Source organism: Neospora caninum, chromosome IX, assembly GCF_000208865.1.
Source record: "Neospora caninum Liverpool complete genome, chromosome IX".
Taxonomy (NCBI): Eukaryota; Apicomplexa; class Conoidasida; order Eucoccidiorida; family Sarcocystidae; genus Neospora; species Neospora caninum.
In genome coordinates this window covers 2,790,446-2,808,292 of record NC_018390.1, presented here as the reverse complement: position 1 = coordinate 2,808,292, position 17,847 = coordinate 2,790,446, and the positions used below count along the sequence as shown (strand labels likewise).

General features: G+C 58.0%; 1 protein-coding gene across 1 annotated transcript; it reads right to left on the bottom strand.

Moving 5' to 3' along the window:
• Positions 1–1,371: 1,371 nt before the first annotated feature.
• Positions 1,372–16,374, bottom strand: NCLIV_041820 (hypothetical protein; the record flags this gene model as incomplete). The annotated part of the gene is made up of 22 exons (XM_003881091.1): positions 1,372–1,522; positions 1,953–2,030; positions 2,364–2,509; positions 2,795–2,980; positions 3,413–3,597; positions 4,098–4,280; positions 4,518–4,651; positions 4,819–5,090; positions 5,458–6,725; positions 7,240–7,476; positions 7,837–8,268; positions 8,766–9,099; positions 9,667–9,789; positions 10,006–10,465; positions 11,403–11,482; positions 11,811–11,935; positions 12,484–13,064; positions 13,676–14,115; positions 14,255–14,335; positions 14,908–14,979; positions 15,512–15,548; positions 16,094–16,374. The coding sequence occupies 22 exons, from the start codon at positions 16,372–16,374 to the stop codon at positions 1,372–1,374; spliced, it is 5,886 nt and encodes a 1,961-aa protein (XP_003881140.1).
• Between the last annotated feature and the right edge of the window lie 1,473 nt (positions 16,375–17,847).

The following is a 17,847-nucleotide window of genomic DNA, read 5'->3' as shown; positions in this document are numbered from 1 at the left end:
TACGGAAAGCAGCGCACACGACTTCACAAGGAGGAACACATCTGCCAGTGCCCTAAACCGCACTCGTGCTTGGAGAACCCGATCGGAAGGCGAGACGGAAAAGAGAAAACACCCACGCTGGCGTGCTCAGGTTCTTCCGCGAAAGCGAAGAGCGAGTTGTCGGCATCATAACTGGGAAAGCCGAAGCTGGAGAGAAAGAGCAGAGATGAGCCGTTCCAACGTCCCAAGCAGAAGAGGGTACACAAAAGAGAAAACACCAGGATGGCATGCGCACTTGAAAAGGAAAGAAAGGCGCGGAACGGGGACCACCTGCAGCCGGCAAAAGGGTGTTTGCCTTTGAGACCAGAAACCGAAAAAGCTGATAAACGCCTCTTTCCCCACACGCACTGTGCATGCATACGTGTAGATGAAACCAAAGGTTTACGAAATGACGATTTACGCCCTCGGGCCGAGAAGACACGGCGGAGACACGCATCCAAGGCGCCGGAGCTCCACGCGGCCAAAGAGACAGAGTCGGGAGACAGAGGACGGGGCAGGGACGAGAGGAAGAGGGCCGTTTCCAGGAAGGGAAAGCGAAGCGTTAGGCCGGCGCGACGCTCACTCCTGCAGTTTGTTGGAGGACCACTCCATTGGCGCGGACGGCTCTGCAGGCAACACCGCATGCACGGGAGGCCGAGAGTCAGAGGGGCGCCGCCGGTGAAAAGCCGGCTGTAAAGCCTCCTATCAGTAAAACAGATGCATGCTTAGACGTGGGCGCTAGTGTCAGAGGCCAATGTCCCGCAGGGATTGAAGCCCAGTCTGGGGTTCTTCCTGTCCTTTCGCCGTACGGCAGAGGGCCAAGAGACACCCGACCACTCTGCGCTCTCGACCTCTTCTTTCCGACTTCATGGAAGATTCAGAATTCCATGTTGGATTGCGAACACCACAAACACAGCACCCTGTCGTCCGCCAGAGACAGGTTGCGAAATCGGATCCAAGATGTAGACTAGAAGTCCAGCTCATAGGATCTACTCCGCAGAAAACAGGCTTTTACATGCTGGCTCAGAGATTATTACTCCTAGTACGACACGGCGCGGAAAAGAGAACTTCCGTCGTCTGCCGCGCGAGAAGCTCTTCGCATTTTCCGACGCTTTCGAGTGTGCGCCCCCACGCGTCGCGCACGCTTCCGGTCAGAGGCAAGCCAGAAGCGTTTTCGCCGTCACCAGGCTTCCAGAGCGGTTTGTTAGGCCAGCCAGGAGAAGGCGAGCGCGCGCGAGATCTCAAAGAATCAGCAGACACAAGAAAGGGAGAGAAAAAAGAGGGCGAGGAGAGGGAGAACACGGGGACGACGGGAAAAGAGCCTCTCGTGGAGGGACGGAGAGCGCAGTAAAATCAGGGAAGCGGCGGGAGAAAAGCGGCAAGCACACAGGGAAGTGCGACAGAGACTCGCCTGTCACGGCGCTGAATGGCTTCGAGTGCGAGCTTCCACTCCTGGGCTTCTTCGAAGAGGCCTTCGCGGAGACAAAGGATGTCTTGTCGGAACCTAAGGACACGACAGCGGAGAAGACAAAGTGAGCGGTGACAAGTCGAGATTCAAACCCAAGGCAAGGGGGACGAGGATCCCCTCCTCAGAGAGTGAGAGATACAAGTCGCACGGGCGGCACCATTCGCCCCCAGCGGGGCAGACCCACAGGAGAAGTGGAAGGGAAGAAATCGCCGACGCGCACCAGCCACTGGAAAAGTGGACACAGGAAAGAAGACGCGAAGGCCGGAACAGAGGAGAACAAGGAAGGAGCAGATCGGGCGCGCCGGTGGCAACTGCGGGGGATGGCGGACATGAGGAAGGCAAAGGAAGTGTCGAGAGTCGCGTATCCGTTCTTTCAAGAAAAGGCAGCTGAGGCGCTCGCTTTCGAGGACCGCCTTGTCTCCAGGGAAGAAGAGAAAGACGAGCGAGACGGAAATCTGCTGCTCACCGACTGTCTGTGGGGAGGGCGGCGGATTCGGGGCACGCCTCCAAGGAGGCGGGAGGGAAGCTGTGGGCGTTCCAGTAGCTGTAGAAAACAAGGAGACAAGGGAATTGAACAAGACGAAGAAACGCATGTGACAGGGGGAAAGGCGACTTGCAAACGGGGAAGCCGCGAACTCAACGCGACCGGCCGAAGAAGGCAATAAGATGCACTGGCAGGCGGAGTGAGGAAAAGGGGGAGAGGGAGAAAGATACAGAGAAAGACAGAGAGGAAGAGAGAGAGGAATGGCAAGAGAGGAAGAGAGAGAGGAATGGCGAGAGAGGAAGAGAGAGAGGAAGAGAGACACAGAGAGAGAAAAACAAGTAGAAAGAGAGAGGAAAGGAAAAGGCTGACGGAGCCGGCGAGGAATAGCCTTACGTTTTCCCGTCAAAGTTAACCTCGTCTATCCACGATCCGGTGACGATGCTCCTGGTCGCCCCGGTTTCTGTGTCTTTTATTTCTCCGTAGAAAGAGTCGCTGGGCACCTGAGAGGGCGGCGTGGACGGCTCCCCAGAGACGCCGAACTGGGAGGCAAACACACGGAAAACACACACGTTGAAAACGCCGTACGCATTGCCGGCGCGGAAAGAAACGGGAGCGTCGAGCCGCGCCCGTCCCTCGTGGCGACTCCTGTCGCAGGCTCGCGGTTGCGCGGGAGACGGCGGCAGCCGCAGTCACAGCGAGGTCCGCCTCGAAGAAGAAATGCGGCCGCTCCCAGTTTACAGCTTCGCGGGACGTGTGGAAAGAGCGAGACTTGGGACGCGCCCAAAGACACGAAGAAGGTTCTGCCTCGTCTCTGCCCATCTTACTTGAAGACAGCAAGCGAGGCGATTGCGTTCATCGCGAAACGCCATCTGGCCTCCCCGCTCAAACACGCGCGGCCCCCACAGCAGTCCGCTGACTTTCGCCGTCGGCTGCGAGAAACGAATCTCCGTCTTCGCCCGGGGGAAGGACACCACCGTCTCGCCTTCTTGACACAAGACGCCGTAGTTGCCCTAAAACACACCGCAACCCCAAAGACCATCTGGGATTCCACCAAGGTCTCGACACACACATATACACAGACATGAGCTATCTATATCTATATATATACATATATATATATATATATGTATATATACACGGAAATCTGTGTATGTGTGCCGAGGCGTAAACACGTTTTTCAGCAGGCGTCTCGAGCCGTTTCTCTCTCTAGTTGTCAGCACAAATCTATGTCGAGGCTTCAGTATATTTATATGTATAAACGACAGAGGGACGCCGGAGAAATCGAGATCTATAGATGCATGTATATGTCTGATGACATAGACACACACGTATTCCTATATATACATATCTTTGTGAGTCGTAAAGCCTGATATATCGTTGCATGCACTTGAACAGTGGAAGTGTCGAGAACCTTCGATCTCCGCGGTCGGGGGTCGACCTACTTTCAGCTGGGCGTGGAACGCGAACTGTCCCCAGAAGGAGAAAAGACCGTCGGAGCTCCGCGCCAAAAAGGCAGTCACTGGAGGCTCGCACGCCGTCTGTTCCAAGAAAAGTTCGGTCCCGTCGGACCAGTGGCCTTGATACGTTTCGCCCAAGAGCGGATTGAAAGGCTTCTGTTGACAACACCCTGCGGCGGGAAGTTCAGAAGAAGAGAGAGAGAAGCTGGCATGCAACGAGGTTGAGAATGAGGAGGAAGAGGAAGAGAGGGGGAGAGAAGAGAGCGAGGAAGAGGGTGACGCAAGCAGAGAGACAGACACGGAAGCTAGCAGGGGAGACTGCAGGGAAAAGCGAGGAAAAGAGAGGCAGCGGACACCCGCCGCAGCCGAAAGGCCACGCGAGAGGGAGCGAACCCACGGAGACCAGGAAGGAAGATCTGGAACGCGCAAAAAAAGAAGAAAACGGAGAGACGGAAACCGAAGAACAGAGGAACACTCGCGAAAACGGCGACACTCGAAGGCCGACAAGGCAGCCGAACACGCGAACGGAGAGAACTCTTCGCAGAGAGATGACAACCGACAAAACCCGTCACAAAAAAACGCGAGAAAGAGAAGAGATCTGCGGATATCCTCTGCTGAAGACTCTTGAACAAGCTGTGCACTTCTGCTTGTCGCCTCTTTCCTTTCGTACCGAAGTGCAGAGATGTCACCGCGAACGTGACAGTCCACCTGAACCGCTCGAGGGCATCTGCCTGGGGGTCGGCGGCTCTGGAGAGACAGAGCGGGGCGTAGCTCCAGCACTTGCCGAGAAAGGCGAGCAGAGATTCTGGCTGGAGCATCGACACGGGGAGCGAGACGTCGACGAGGCCGCGTCCTGAACGCACTCGAATCGAGAGAAAAACCGAAAACGCAGCGGGTCAGAAAACACCACAGAGCATGCGCGGAAAGAAATCCACCAGAACAGTATACTCCACATTCCACACACACACATCTGTCTGTATAGATGTGTAAATGCGTGTGTACATCAATGCGGCCAGCATCTCGAGGCAGTGTGCGGATCGGCAAAAACTTGGAGAGTGTCTGTCACTGGGACTGTTGTTTTCCGGCTAACCTTCCCGAACGGATTCTCCGCAGTTTCGGACGAGTTCGAGGAAGACGGCCTTCTGGTCGTCGACAGCCGCCTGGTTAAGAGCCACGAGGCCTCCCTGTGGGGACCGCTTGAATTCCCGCGCGAACGGCAGGTGCCTGAAAAGGCAAAACATCCCGCGCATGCACTAGATAGCCGAGTTTCAGCTGGACCCTCCGCGTGAGGTCAGATCTGGACGTGCTCTGCATGCGCGCAGCTGACTGATCGGAACAGGTCACGCGCGTGAACACCTTCCTGTCAGAACTTTCAACCACCGGGAACTGACATGTTAATCGGGAGTCTCCGTGCGGCAGCTCCTCCGTCTCTCTCGTTCTGCGTCTCTCCGCTTTCTTGCTTCCCTTCCTTCTTCGGCTCTTGTCGCTGCCTCGCGTCCACCGGACCAAGAGGGGCTGCGTCGGCAGCCTCAGCAGGAACAGACTGCTCAGGCGGAGAGAACGAGGGAGAATTTGAAGAGGGAGAAGGCGACACTTCGTCTTCGTCGCTTGCCTGACTGGCGCCGTCTGCGTCCAGCGTCTCAAGCAGGCCTTCAGTGACGAGCTGAAGCACGAGCGGAGCAAAACGAAACCAGAGCGTCTTGACAGATGTGTCTCCACAAAGTAGGTTCCCTCGAAAACGGCACGAGCGGCGCCAATCACATCTGTGCGTCTCTGCATGCACCCCCCGATATGAGTCTCTCGTCTCTCTGGAAAGGAACACGCGTCGCTCGAGGCTCTCGCCCGGGCTGTGGCCGCCATTCGAACAAAATGATAAACTCGTGCAGAAACAAAAACGGATACTACACGACAGATGGCCTGCGCTCTGTCAAGGACCGAAAGGGGCGACTTTGTGTATGCCCACGAACCTGCATGCATGTTTGCACGTCGGCGTTGCGTCCCGCGCTTTGATTCACCGATCCGATTCTCACCTCTTGGTCGCCTGGGAAGAGGCGTTTTCTGGCGCGTCGAATTTCGCCTTCAAGCTTTGCTCCTCGGAGAATCCGGTCGGCCCGCAAGAGAGAAATGCGTTCCCTGAGCCACCTGGGCATTTCACCGCCCCAGTCGACGGCGGAGACGAACGTCAGAAGACAGGGTGGTGAGCCGGCCGCGGCGCTAGGGCTCTGGAGCCCAACTAGCGGTGCGTCGGCCCCGGGGGAGACACTTCGAGAGTCGCGGTCTGCACTCGATCCCGCAGGCACTGGACTGCGAGGCGGGTCAACGAGCTCGTTGAGGGCGAGTTGCTCAAGAGAAGGCGACAGGGGCGTGATAACGAAGGCCTCGAATCCAGAGGCGAGGACGGCATCTTCGGTGGTCTCCCAGGGCGTGTCGAGTCCCCTCTGTTCTCCTTCACCTGCCTTCGTGGGCGTCGGTCTCCGCGGTCCAAAGAAATGGACGAACGGATGGACAGCGATAGGGAAGGCCTCCCGCAGAAAGAGCAGCAGCCGGTGAAAGAGCGTAGGCCTTTGACGGTTTCGCGCTTTGCCTGCCGTCAGACCTTCCCGCCGTCCTCCCGACAGCACCCACTGTGCGCACCTTTCGCCTAGAAAAAGAAGTTTTCCCACAACCGTCTTCAGGGCTACGGGTTCCTCCCCCCGGCCGTCGCCTAACTGTCCGCCTCCCTCCTCCATCTGTCTCTGCGTTTCGCGCCGTCCCCCGCTCTCGGCCCCTGTCAACCGGTGTCTCCTGCTCCGCCTCTCCGTCGGGCCCCTGTCCCTCTCCCCACTCCGCCCGCAGGAGTGCCACACGCCGGAGCGCATGCAACTCTCGGCGAAAAGCTGCTCCGAGTGGAAGATGATGACGAAGCTGCCGTCTCGAGTCTGTCCCCACCAGCGGCGCCAAGGCAGAACCCGGTCGCGGAGGAGGAGCGGGAGCAGAGGCCCCGCGAGCGCGGCGCCGGCTGAGGCGACGCCCGCCGCGAGATCGCTGCTGAACCAGGCCAAGGGCGAGGACATCCCGACCCGCGCAGCCGACAAGGCGACGGAGGCCTTCTCGGCCAGACCGCCTCTGTGGGGTTGGCCCGGGCACAGGGCGTGGCCGGCGGGACCTCGGGGCGTGCAGGCAGCCAGGAACGCCTCAGCTGTCGCCGCGGGAGACGACGAGAGCAAAAGCGAGGGCGAGAAAGACAGCGAGAGGAAGTCCGAGTGGATAGACTCGGAGACGACGCGCGGAGAGGAGTGGTGGCCGAGCATCCAGGAACCTGCGGGAAAACAGAGAAGGAGACAGCACGGCGCGGGCTTTCAGCACGGAGCGACACTAAAGAGACGGAAAGAAACGCGCGGACGGTCTCCGCCGCTCACGGGTCGGAGACGAGAGGCCTTTTCGACAGGCCCCAGAGACGCACAGACGCGAGAAACACGGCGTTTCCCTCCGCTTTTACGTGTTTGTCCTTTCCTCCGGGGAGCCTCGGTAGGGCACACCACACACTGCACGCGGCAAGAAACAAATCCCCCTGCAAGAGCGCGTCGGGCCTGGAGCCGCGACATCTGCTTCGGAAGCTCCTAGGAGTTTTGAAGTCTCGTGTGCCTCCGTTGTCGGTCACGGGACCTCGTCAAAAAACAGGTGTTTCTCTCAAGACAAACGTTTCCCTTCGCAACCGACACGTTCGCCGCGTCGGCGCAGTCGAGTTGCCGCGGGATGGTTTCTCTTTGAAGGCGACAGGGAACAGCCGTCTTGGCGGCGCCCCGCTGCTCGGACTACCCGGCCGTTCTCACCCATAAGCTCCACATCCATGAGGAGGAGAAAGAGTTCCTCTGCCGTCGCGTTCACCACGCAGTTTGCCTTGACGACGAGGTCGCGGCCTTCTGAACTCAAGGGCGCCGCTAGCTCGACGCCCGCTTTTCTTCCTCGCTCTGCTGGAGCACGAGACGCGGCGGACGGAGAGACGGACAGGGCGCTGCTCGTGCGCGACTGGCGCGCGAAGGAAGACGAGGGCGGGTGGGGGTGGGGACCTGGCGAGCGGAGACACGGAGGCAGAGACCGGAGCGTTCCGAGGTCGAAAAGCGCGGGAACGTGCGTGCAGCGAAGAAGGCAGGCGCGCCCCCGATACAGACGAGCCGCCGGGCGCGGAAGAGCCGCGGAGGCCAGGCGAGAGAAAAAGGAGAGAGGAGACGTGGACGGAGAAGAGAGCCGAGACGAGACAAGACAGAGACGGACGAGGCGTGGGGGAGGGAAGAGAACACGACCCAGGCCCTCTCCCTGCGTGCGTTCGTTCTGTTTGCCCCGCTTCGCTTCCCCGGCTATTTCGTCCCAGCGTCTGTCGTAGCGTCTCTCCCGTGCACGGGGCGTTTAGGCTTTCGACGCGCGCTTACTGTCTGGGTTGAAGAGGCGAGAGCGGCTCGCGAGCTTCATGCCGAGGAAGAAGGGGAAGAGAATCCAGAGGGAGACGCGCAGGGCGAAGAGAAGGAGATTGTTGGCCAGCGCTTCAGAGACAAGACGCGCAGCGGCGAAGAGGCACGCGAAGGAAACAGAGCCTTCGCCTGCCAAGGGATCGGTTGACGCGCACCAGGCAGACAAACGTGCAAGTGAAGAGGAGAAAAGGGACACGCCGGAGGCACTCGAGCTCTGGAGACCCGAAAAAGGTGATAGCGAGACGCACAGGGCGAAGAGCGAGGAGAAGAAGCGGAGGAAATTGGAAGAGACAGCAGAGAGGACGGCGGCGCCTTGGAGACCGAGAATCACGCACTGGTACAGCGCGAACGCTGGCAGGACGATCGGCAGAACCAGACACAGAATCGCCCGAGCTGCGAAAAAGCACAAGGAACGCGCCAGAATGAGAAAAACCCGGGGAAATGCAGAGCACACTGCCAAAGGAGAGAAACCCGATTCTCGCGCGGCGCGCTCCCGACGGCGACAGACGGTGGAGCGACGACGGCAGAACGTCCAGAGAACTTGCATTCCCAAAAAAAGCAATCAGAAAAGACTGGGAAAACGGTCAAACTGGGGTCCTCGCTTTGGTTCGACAAGCGGGAATCCCGGCTAGGCAAATCGAAGACGACGCCAGAAAATTGACATCTTGTGAAGAACGCAGAAAGCGAAACCCGCAAGTCTTGCCGGCGAAGATAGACGGAATCCGCCACAAAGAGATGCGCCATGAAAGGAGTACCACTTGAGCATTCTGCGCTCTAAATTCGTGTCTTTTCTACGACGCATTCGCTTCTTCCTCTTTCGCATCGCCTCCCTGGCAGTATCCTTGAAGCAGTTAGCACGGTCAAGAAAAGCACAGAACGTGGATTCTTACCTTTCGCCAACCGCGACGTTCCCTCCGAAAACTCTGCGCATGCAGCGACGTGCCTCGCCCCTGTGCCCTCATTCGCTCTCTGGTCGTCCTCTCCTCGTGCGGCGCTGTCGCCCTCGCCTTCTCGGCTACTGTCTCCGTGTCCCTCTCCAGCGGAAGCCGGGAGAGCGCTGGAGGAGACAGGAGACACCTGAATGTGAACCGCCCTGGGGGGCGGGAGGGAGATCCACTGGAAGGCGTCTTTCACAGACACGCGGATGTCGTCTTCGTTTCGCGCGGGCGAAAAGCGCGGCCTTGCGCGCCTGGACAGCAGGAACCTGAGGCGGCGAACGCAGTACTGCGACGCACAGAGAGAGAAAAGCGAAACGGACAGAGGAGAGAACAGAGTTCGTGGACGCCGATTTCCTCGTCTCAAAGAGCACGCCACGGAGAGGCAACTGTCCCGATGGGGTCACAAAAAAGAGGAGCGGCAAAAAATGCGAGACAGAGGCGGACAAAAGGCGAGGGAAAAACGCCGGTTGCGCCCGTCTTCTGGAGCGGGGCGCAACCGGCGTTTTTCTCTCACAACAAAGCGTTTTCCCTCTTCCGGCGCACTAAAAGCAGACACGGCCGGCAGGCTGTCTCGACTCGGTTTCCCCCCGCCGACCCCCGGAGACACGACGCAGATCTGGATCGCGCCTCTCCCCCGTTCCCCCGGAGAAGGTCTCCATCTGGGAAGCCCCTTCTCGCTCAGTGTCGCTGGAGGTCCAGGTTTTTTCGCGAGTTTTCTCGAGAGCGTGGGCGTGCGAAGCGTCTCTCGAGGCTGCAAGGGGCTTGTCTGTTGCTGAATTCGCCAACCTGCGGAGAAGCGGAAGACAGCCACCCGCGGTAAACACCCCCCCTGCCAAGACGGGTCGAGACGCACCTCGAGATCCGGAGTTACCTCAGGAGAGGCCAGCAAGTCGCAGACTCCGCCTTCTCCGGGTGCTCGGCCGCACAGACCCGCGCGAGGGTGAAGGCCACCGCCGGACGCGAAGGTGCCGAAGCTCTGCAGAGAGGAGAGCCGGCGCACGTGAGCCGCGAGGACACGCGTTTTGGAGCAGCGCAACGCCGGGCAGAGGCTGGAAGAGAAGGCCAACGGGTCGTCCAAAAACGCGGAAAAACTATATCGAACACTCTGTCTCTCGAGTCAAGGCTGGCGACACGCACGGCGGGACCACAAAGAAAGACCGCTGTGAACAGAGCGTCTTCAGTCTAACCTTACCCGGTTCCTTGACATCGCACCTTCTTCGCCTTGGAAGCCTCGCGCGTCTTTCCCTTCGGCTCTGCGTTCGTCCTCCCCAGCGCCTCGAGCGGATCCTTCTCGCGTGTCCTGGTCGTCTCCCGACTCTTTCCTCGGCACGTCGGAAAGCTGGCTAGCCGCCCCGAGCAGATCTGCATGTTGCCGCGACGAGGGGGAGGCTTCCGCGTCTGCGTCTGAGCAACGGGTCTCTGCTGCCGGAGGCATCCGCACGGCGGGGCAAGAGCGCTCGCCGCGTGAGGAGGCGCCGAGGGGGTCATACGGCGCTCGCGCAGCGAGAGAAGGCGAGAAGGATTTCGGGAGGAAATGGTGGGAGCAAGAGAAGGAGGAAAAACGCCTGCGCTCCGGCGGGCCGTGATCCGCATTCTGCGACGCCGCCTGGAGCCATGCCATCCACTGGCGAGAAGCCTCCGCTGTCTCCCCACTGAAAATGCAAGAGGCGAAAGCCCAGAGGAAAGAGAGCCAGCACGCATGCGAAACAAACACCAGACCCGCGAGGCGCAGAGACAGGGCGGAGAGTGAGCGTGGGAAGAGACAGAGAGAGAGGAAGAGAGAAAGAGAGAGAAGGCGAGACAGCGGGAAAAAAGAAAGGGGGAGCACACATGCAGGTGACCGCGTGCATCGGCAAAGGAGGACGAGCAGAAACGACACCGCGAGAGAGGAAGGCAAGCGTTGGAAGAGAGTCCGCGACCTAGCAAGGCGCGAGAGTGAGGAACCTGGAAGCAGCTGGAAGAAAAACGAAGGAGAGAACGAAGGCCCCCCAAGACAGATGACACAGCACCAGAAGAGAGGCCGTAAAAAGGAGAACGAGGAGACTGCCTGTACGTCCAGCTGTGAATCTCGCTGCACGATGTGACGCCCGTACAGGAGGCCATCCTCTGACCTTACAACATCAACTTCCTTTGACAAAATCCGGAGCTAACTGACACGATTTTCAACCAAAAGGATACGGCAAATTCAGAGTTAGAGCACACTGGTAAAATACAAGATGTGTGCCCCCAATAGAGTCCTCGCTAGCGTCCACACCTTCCACGTAACGATCCCCCTCGCCGCCAAATAAAGTGATACAAACAACATACAGATATACACACGCATTTACACACATATGCGTATCTATATATACATTTGCATATCTAGATACACGGGCACCTACCGATGTGTGCGCACAATTATCCAGAGGTACATGTCGGGATATGCATACATACATGCACGGATATCTACATGTGTATATGTATACCTACGTACATGCACGCAGACCTGCAAACAGTGGCCGGGGAAGGGACACGAAGGGAGTGAGCAGTTAAGGCGGTTTTTGGAGAAACGGGGGAGATGCTGAAGAACTACCGGACGCGTTTTCTTACCAAAAGTGCATGGAACGTTTGCATGCAGGGTGGACGTGGAAAGAGTGGCTCCGCCCGCGCATCTCTCCGGTCCACGTAATCTGGCGACGCGACACACAGAAGGAAGACGTCCCACTCAAGCGTTCCTTGTGCAACTCTGGCCAGCCTCACTTAGTCATCTCTCTGTCTTTTATGCTTCTTTCTCTCTTCCTTCTCTGTTCCATCTCTCTCTTCTATCTCCCTCGTTTATCTCTTGTATATCTCTCTTCTATATCTCTTCGTGTTTGCGTTGTTCTGCGCTGACTCCGTGCTGACTGTCTTGCCGGCTGTTCCTCTGTCCTCCAATCCCGTCTTTTCGTTTCAGGAAGTCCGATTTCTTTTCGTCTCTGGTGCACCTGCATCCGCGCGCTGTCTTTTTCCGGGCCTCACCTCAGCCCCCTCAAGATCGACGACGCATTTCGCGCGGGCTTCTCTGGGGTCGTTGAAATACTGCAGACGACTCCCTTTCAGCACGACGTATCGCAAGTTCCACGTTGTGTTCCACAATCCATCGCCTGCGTGAAGAAATGCATGCAACGCGGTCCACGCACTCAGACAACACAGCACTGACTCCGTCACGGCAACTCCAGGACAACGGGACACAAGAGACTCCGGAGATGCATGATTATATACATATATATACATGGGTAGAGAGAGCGGTGTTGCACAGAGAAGCATATATACATATATACATATATATATATATATACGGAGGTTACGAAGAACGGATGACTGCCTTCTGACGTGTTTAACTGGAGACCGATTCAGCAGTCTACATGGATGTGAGCGACTAACAAACGACGCACAGAATCCTACGTGAACTAACCGCCTGTGGTCGACCGACGGGACGGGTAACATATATATATATATATATATATAGTTACATATCCATATATAAGCATTGATTGTATACATCTTCATGTTTCAAGGCAGATGCATGCGCACGGAAAAGGGTAGGATAGGGATTGCCACCGGTATGCGCATGTACGACGCAGGCGACCGGTTTTCAAGCCTGTGTCTTGCTGTTTTTCAGATGTTGCGCCACATGTTTTCTGCGACCTACCGAGTTTATACAGGAATCCGGAGTGAAGAATCGTCTCCTTGGGAGGCTCTGCAGCGAGCGAAGTCGTCGCATTCCCTGCCGCAGCTGTCCCCGGCGGTCCGGCGTCGTGACGCGAGGCGGAGCGAGAGAGCTGGGAGAGTTGGTCGCCGCCGAGTCCCCCTGGCTTTTTCGAAGAGAGAGCAAAGATGCCAGGGGCGTCGAGGCTCCAAGGAGCCAAAGTGTCGACAGTGACAGCAAACGGAAGAGTTGCCTGGAGATCCATGCCCAGATCCTTTTCTGCCGAGTCGAGATCCACCTCGTCATCGCTAGGTGAACTCCACCCGTTGTCGGCCCCGTGCACGTCTTCGTCGCGGGTCTCCTCGCCCTCGGAGCCAGGGCTGCCTGGCGCCCCAGCGGCCGCGCCAGCCGCGAGTCGTCCGCCGCTTTTTACGACCGCGTCATGGCCGTCCTGCACTGCCTCGTCCTTCCCTGCCTCAGAGGAAGGAGGCGGGAGCGGCGGGGCCGTTTGCCCGCGAATGGCGTCAAGTTTTCTTTTTACGTCGTCCTCCATCTTCCGGATATCTGCCATGGAGAGCTCGTACCTGAAAACAGGGCGACGCTGCCCAGTCCGCGAACCGATGAGAAGACAGCCGAGCGCGAAACGGAATCGGACACCCGGCTAGACAAAACCAGAGCGGCAAGCGAGACGCGGAACAGAGAGAGTCACGCCTAAGCGCCAGGACGACCGACAGACAAAATCTGCGAAGGACGCGACAAAACGAGAGCGAATCCAGCCGCGAGAACCCCCCACTGTGTCCGGTCCGACGATCAGCCGGGGTCTCGCGCGGAAGACGCCAAATCGGCAGAGACAGGCTGGCCACAAAACGCCGTCGCGGATGGATGCTCTCTCTCGCTCCCTGCGGGCTGCGCGCTTGCCAGCAGTCGACGAGTTCACACAGCCCACGATGTGCCTTCGAGCGCGTCCTGAGGAATTCCCAACTGCACGGGCGATGAGATACACTGTGCGCTGTGATGCACCCTCTTCCCGAGCCAGAGTCTCCAGTTCCGCTTTCGTCTTTTTTCGCTCCTCTGTGTGCCTGCTCGGGCTCAGCTCTCGCCACGAGATCGCTTCCTCTCCCACCTCGTGTCCCACCGCTGGGGAGAACCACGAAACATGAACGGCGTGGGGGAACCGCCCCATCTCCGTCCTCACCATTCGTCCATCCAGCACACGGCCTTCCTGTGGTAGTTGAGGAGGACGTCGCGCATCGCACCGGTGATCCAGTTTTCGACTCTGTTGGCCATGAAGCCAAAGTACGGGAAGTCGATCACAAAGAGTTTGTAGCACGTCATGATGGGGTACTGCGGTCGCAGTTTCGCGTGCTCTCCCGCGGCATGCGATCCGTCGGCTGAGGGAGTCTGGGTGCCGGGGACCGTCTCGGCTTTTTCTTCCGCTTCGCCGTGCAGCCGCGCCGCGTGCTTCGCTCGAGGCGCCGCCGCGCGTTCTCCCTGGTGCTCGTGCGAATCCCCCTCGCTCGCCGCCACAGGGACGTCCGGGACGAGCGGAATGTTTGTCATCCAGTCTTTCCGAAGGGGGCCGATGTGTGCCTTCTTCGAGTGGAAGCGCGTCGGGTCCTCCGACTCGACGTAGGCCTGGAGCAGAGAACGCGGAGAGAGAAAACAAGCGGGATGCAGCACGCGAGAGAGCGGAGCCAAGGTTTGCAAGCGGAGCGAAACTTGGCGGCAAAGCGAAAGAGACGTAGAAAAGAACGCGCGTCGTCGTGCGACTTACTTTAGACGCGACAGGATCGTTCACGATGTCAATCACCACAACTTTCCTCTGGGCCAGCATCGCCGCATCCAGAGCGAGTGCCTGAAAGAGGAGACCGCAAAGAAACCGGGAAGCACGCATTGTTTGAGAGAGGTATCGCTGCGCTATAAACGCAAGGAAGAGTTCTTTCTCAGGGAGAGACACTGGAGAGACGATGGAGAGAGAAAGTTACGAAGAAGAGCTTGTGCGTCTCCCCAGATGTTTCCAGAACGACGCGGGCCTCTTTTGAACCAGAAAGCCGCGAACGTGAGATATGGAGTCGAAACAAGCGCATTTAGGACATTCGCAGCTTTGCGTGCGTGGCAGCGAATCTAGCCTGGTTCCACTGCAACCGATCCAGAACCGCATGCAAACAGAGGCCCCGGCTCTCGAGCGATAGACGCAAAGGAGCACAGAACTCCGAGCAGGCGCCGCTCTTCGACTTCCGTTGCTCAAAATACACCTGAAGCTTCCTAGTTAACGCCTTTAAGGGACTTCTTCGGAGTCGGGGTTTGTTTTCCCCGTTTCGTCTAGGAGGCTACAGCGGCCCATTGCTCGCGAATTCGGTTCGCGAGTCTCTCCGCTTGCGCGGTTTTTCCACAAATATCTCTGTCCAGTTCGTCCTGTACACGCACATTGTCGTCAGTCTGAACCCCCGGCAAGTGGTGGCTGATCATCGAAACCTTCGCCTTGGAGAAGAGTTCACACTGAAAACAACAGCGAAACAGGACTCAGCAGGGAGACGCCTGTGAACGGGTCAGCCGTGCAGGCGCCGCGGCCCGCGCAGGAAACGCAGCGAGGAAGTCACGATAAAGGAAAGACGAAAGAGGAGAGTGTCTGCACACGAACGGTTGATCGAAGTTCGAAAACGGGGCGAGAGCTCGCGAGACAGGCCTCTCGAGTGGAACGTGCACAGCCGAGGAGTCTCTTTTGAGAAAGGCAACGGCTCGGGTGCGTGCGCCTCCGGCCAGGTTCAGGGGACCGGACAGAGAGCGTGTCTCAGGCGCACCGCCACAGAACGCAAGGAAAGAGGAAAACGGGCGAGAAAAAACAGACGAAACAGACGGGGAGTGCAGAGTGTGCGACTGGGGCTTAACCGTCTGGCTCTGGCGCTTGACGTCACACTGTCTGCCGCAGGAGGCAGGCAAACGCCATGAGTAAAAAGGATGCGGCTAGCATGGTCTCATCAACGGACGACGAAACCGCGGGAGGGGAGAAGGAATCGAGGACTGAACTTACGTCGTAAGTCGTTTTGAGATGAGGGAAGGCGTTCCACCTGCACGCACACATCGAACGGCGAGGAAGAAAGAGATCGCATCCTTAATGCTTTGCGACAGACGAAGGTCAACGCACGTGTCTCGAAGCGCCTGAGAGGAGCGAGGAGCGCACGAGATATCTCACGAGCGCGATAGGTCTCCTGGAGTGCTTCGTGGCTGTCGGCTTTAGGCGCGCCGAGGAAGGGACAAAAACGCCACGAGCGCCACAAAAAGCTGAGAAAGAGAGTAGCACATGCGCGGCTTCTGCAAGAAGTGCGAGAGCGACGGAGTCAAGAGGAGACAGTGACAGAGGAGAGAGAGGAGAGAGAGGAGGGCGGGAAGCTCAAACGGGAAAGAGAGCGAGCGGAGTGGGGCGGGAAGAGAAAGGCCGATGGGACCTGAGAGAGAGAGATAGCGTGGAGAGCATCAAGGTGGATCCGGCGAGAGAGAGAAAAGCGGCCAGAAGAGAGAGGCTCTGCTCCCCATGAGCATACCGCTTCATGTTCTGTCCCGCGCCCGTAGACCGTTCTTTCTCGGCGGTCTCTTCGCAGGTGTCTCTGCTTACGATTTTTCGTCAAAAACCGTCAGGCGCGCGTCGACCCAGCTGACGAGCCACCCTGGAAGTTTGTTGGCGATATTTATTCTCTTATGCGTATACTGGCCGGTGTCGCCTTCTTCGCTCTGGTACTCCTCGTTCTTGAGGATCTCCATGCAGTCGTTCGCTGCGCCCTCGGCCTCCGCCTTTGTTGCATCTTCCAAACTCGCCTTGGCCACCATGTACAGCTGGCAGCGTTTGTACTGCTCCGGGGTCATGGGCAGCACGAGGCGGTACTCAAAGACTTTCATTTTGACGAACGAAAAGAGATCCAAACATAGAGCGAGAAGAGCGAACCGAACAGAGAGCGAGGAGAGAAAAGAGAAGACCCAGAGAGACAGCGAGGCGGGGAGGAGCGGGAAAAATAGAGTGTGGAGGCGGCTTCGGCTGATGACAACGCAGTACACAGCTGGAAGGGACACAGCGGTGAGGAGCATCGCCGCACGGAGAAGGCGTCCGGGCCGATCGCTCAGACTGCTCAGAGGGAGAGAAAGAGCAAGGAAGCGAAGACTGTGGAGAGAGGCGCGAGAGGCAGCGGTTGACACCGAGATACAGGACAAAACGCGGTGAGGCACGTGGAGCGAAGGCTAGTTACACAGCCACCTTGAATCCCGTTTTCGCAAAACGAGAGCGGAGAGCAACACTGGGAAGAAGCCGCTGGCCGGAGCGAATTTCGGATGCGGCGCGGGCAGGGCCAGGTGTCCCGAGAGCGCCTCTCGACCGAGAGCCATATTCGGAGCGCATGTCTTTCGAGAAAAGTTCCAAGATTTTCGGGATACGGATTCGAAAACGGCACCCAAGAAGGAAGCAAGCAACTGTCCTCCGGTGTCCGTGTGACTTGTCAGCGAACCGTTTTTGAACGGTGTGCCCGCCCTGGCAACGGGTCTTCAGGGGGGAGATGTGACCTCAACTGCTAGCTCCGATGGAGAAGGCGTTGGAATTGTCGCGGCAAAAGATACCAGAAGGATTTCAATGGCAAGAAGGGATTCGGAGGGCGGCTTTGAAAAGGCGGAACAAGAACTGCACTCTTTTCCTGCAGCGCAAGCACTCTGAGGACACCTCGACGAAGGAAAGCACCACGCAGCACAGCGGAGGGCGCGGCAATCTACGAGCCAAGAAAAAGGAAGGACAGATGTGAAACGGGCGACTTCAAAGGCCTGTTAGGTGGAAGTTCTCCTCTCGGAGGCAACTTGTTCAACAAAATACAGGTGGATGAAGCCAGAGGAACGCCTTCTTTTCGAGGTCCTTTTCTCTTCAGCTTCCCGTACCCTGTGTTTTTCGCTACGAGCCAACAACCCCGACACGTCTCGCGCGACGCTCATTTCTTTACTTCGACAAGAACCAGCGGACAGTTTTTCGAAGCGAAGCCTCGCTCTGAGCGACGTCTTAAAAGGACTCTACCTTCTTCGTGTCGGAGGCAGAAAGTGTGGTTGACGATCTACGGGGGAGCTCCGCTGGCAGCGCGGCCATTCTTCTGAGACAGCAGTACGGCCCTCTTTTGCCCTTTAATCGCACATCGCGTGCATGCACATGCGGGTGCGAGCCCTGCTGGCCAAAAGAGAAGAAAACCAGGAACGATTCGGACTCAACGCTCTCCGCCGGATGCGACTCACGTCTCGCTACTCACCTCCGTTTCCAGAAAAACTTGGAACAAGTCCGTTCCTTGTGTCGTTCGCCTAGCAACGGAGTTTAGTGACCCAGGTATGGGCAGCGAAGTTTGCGAA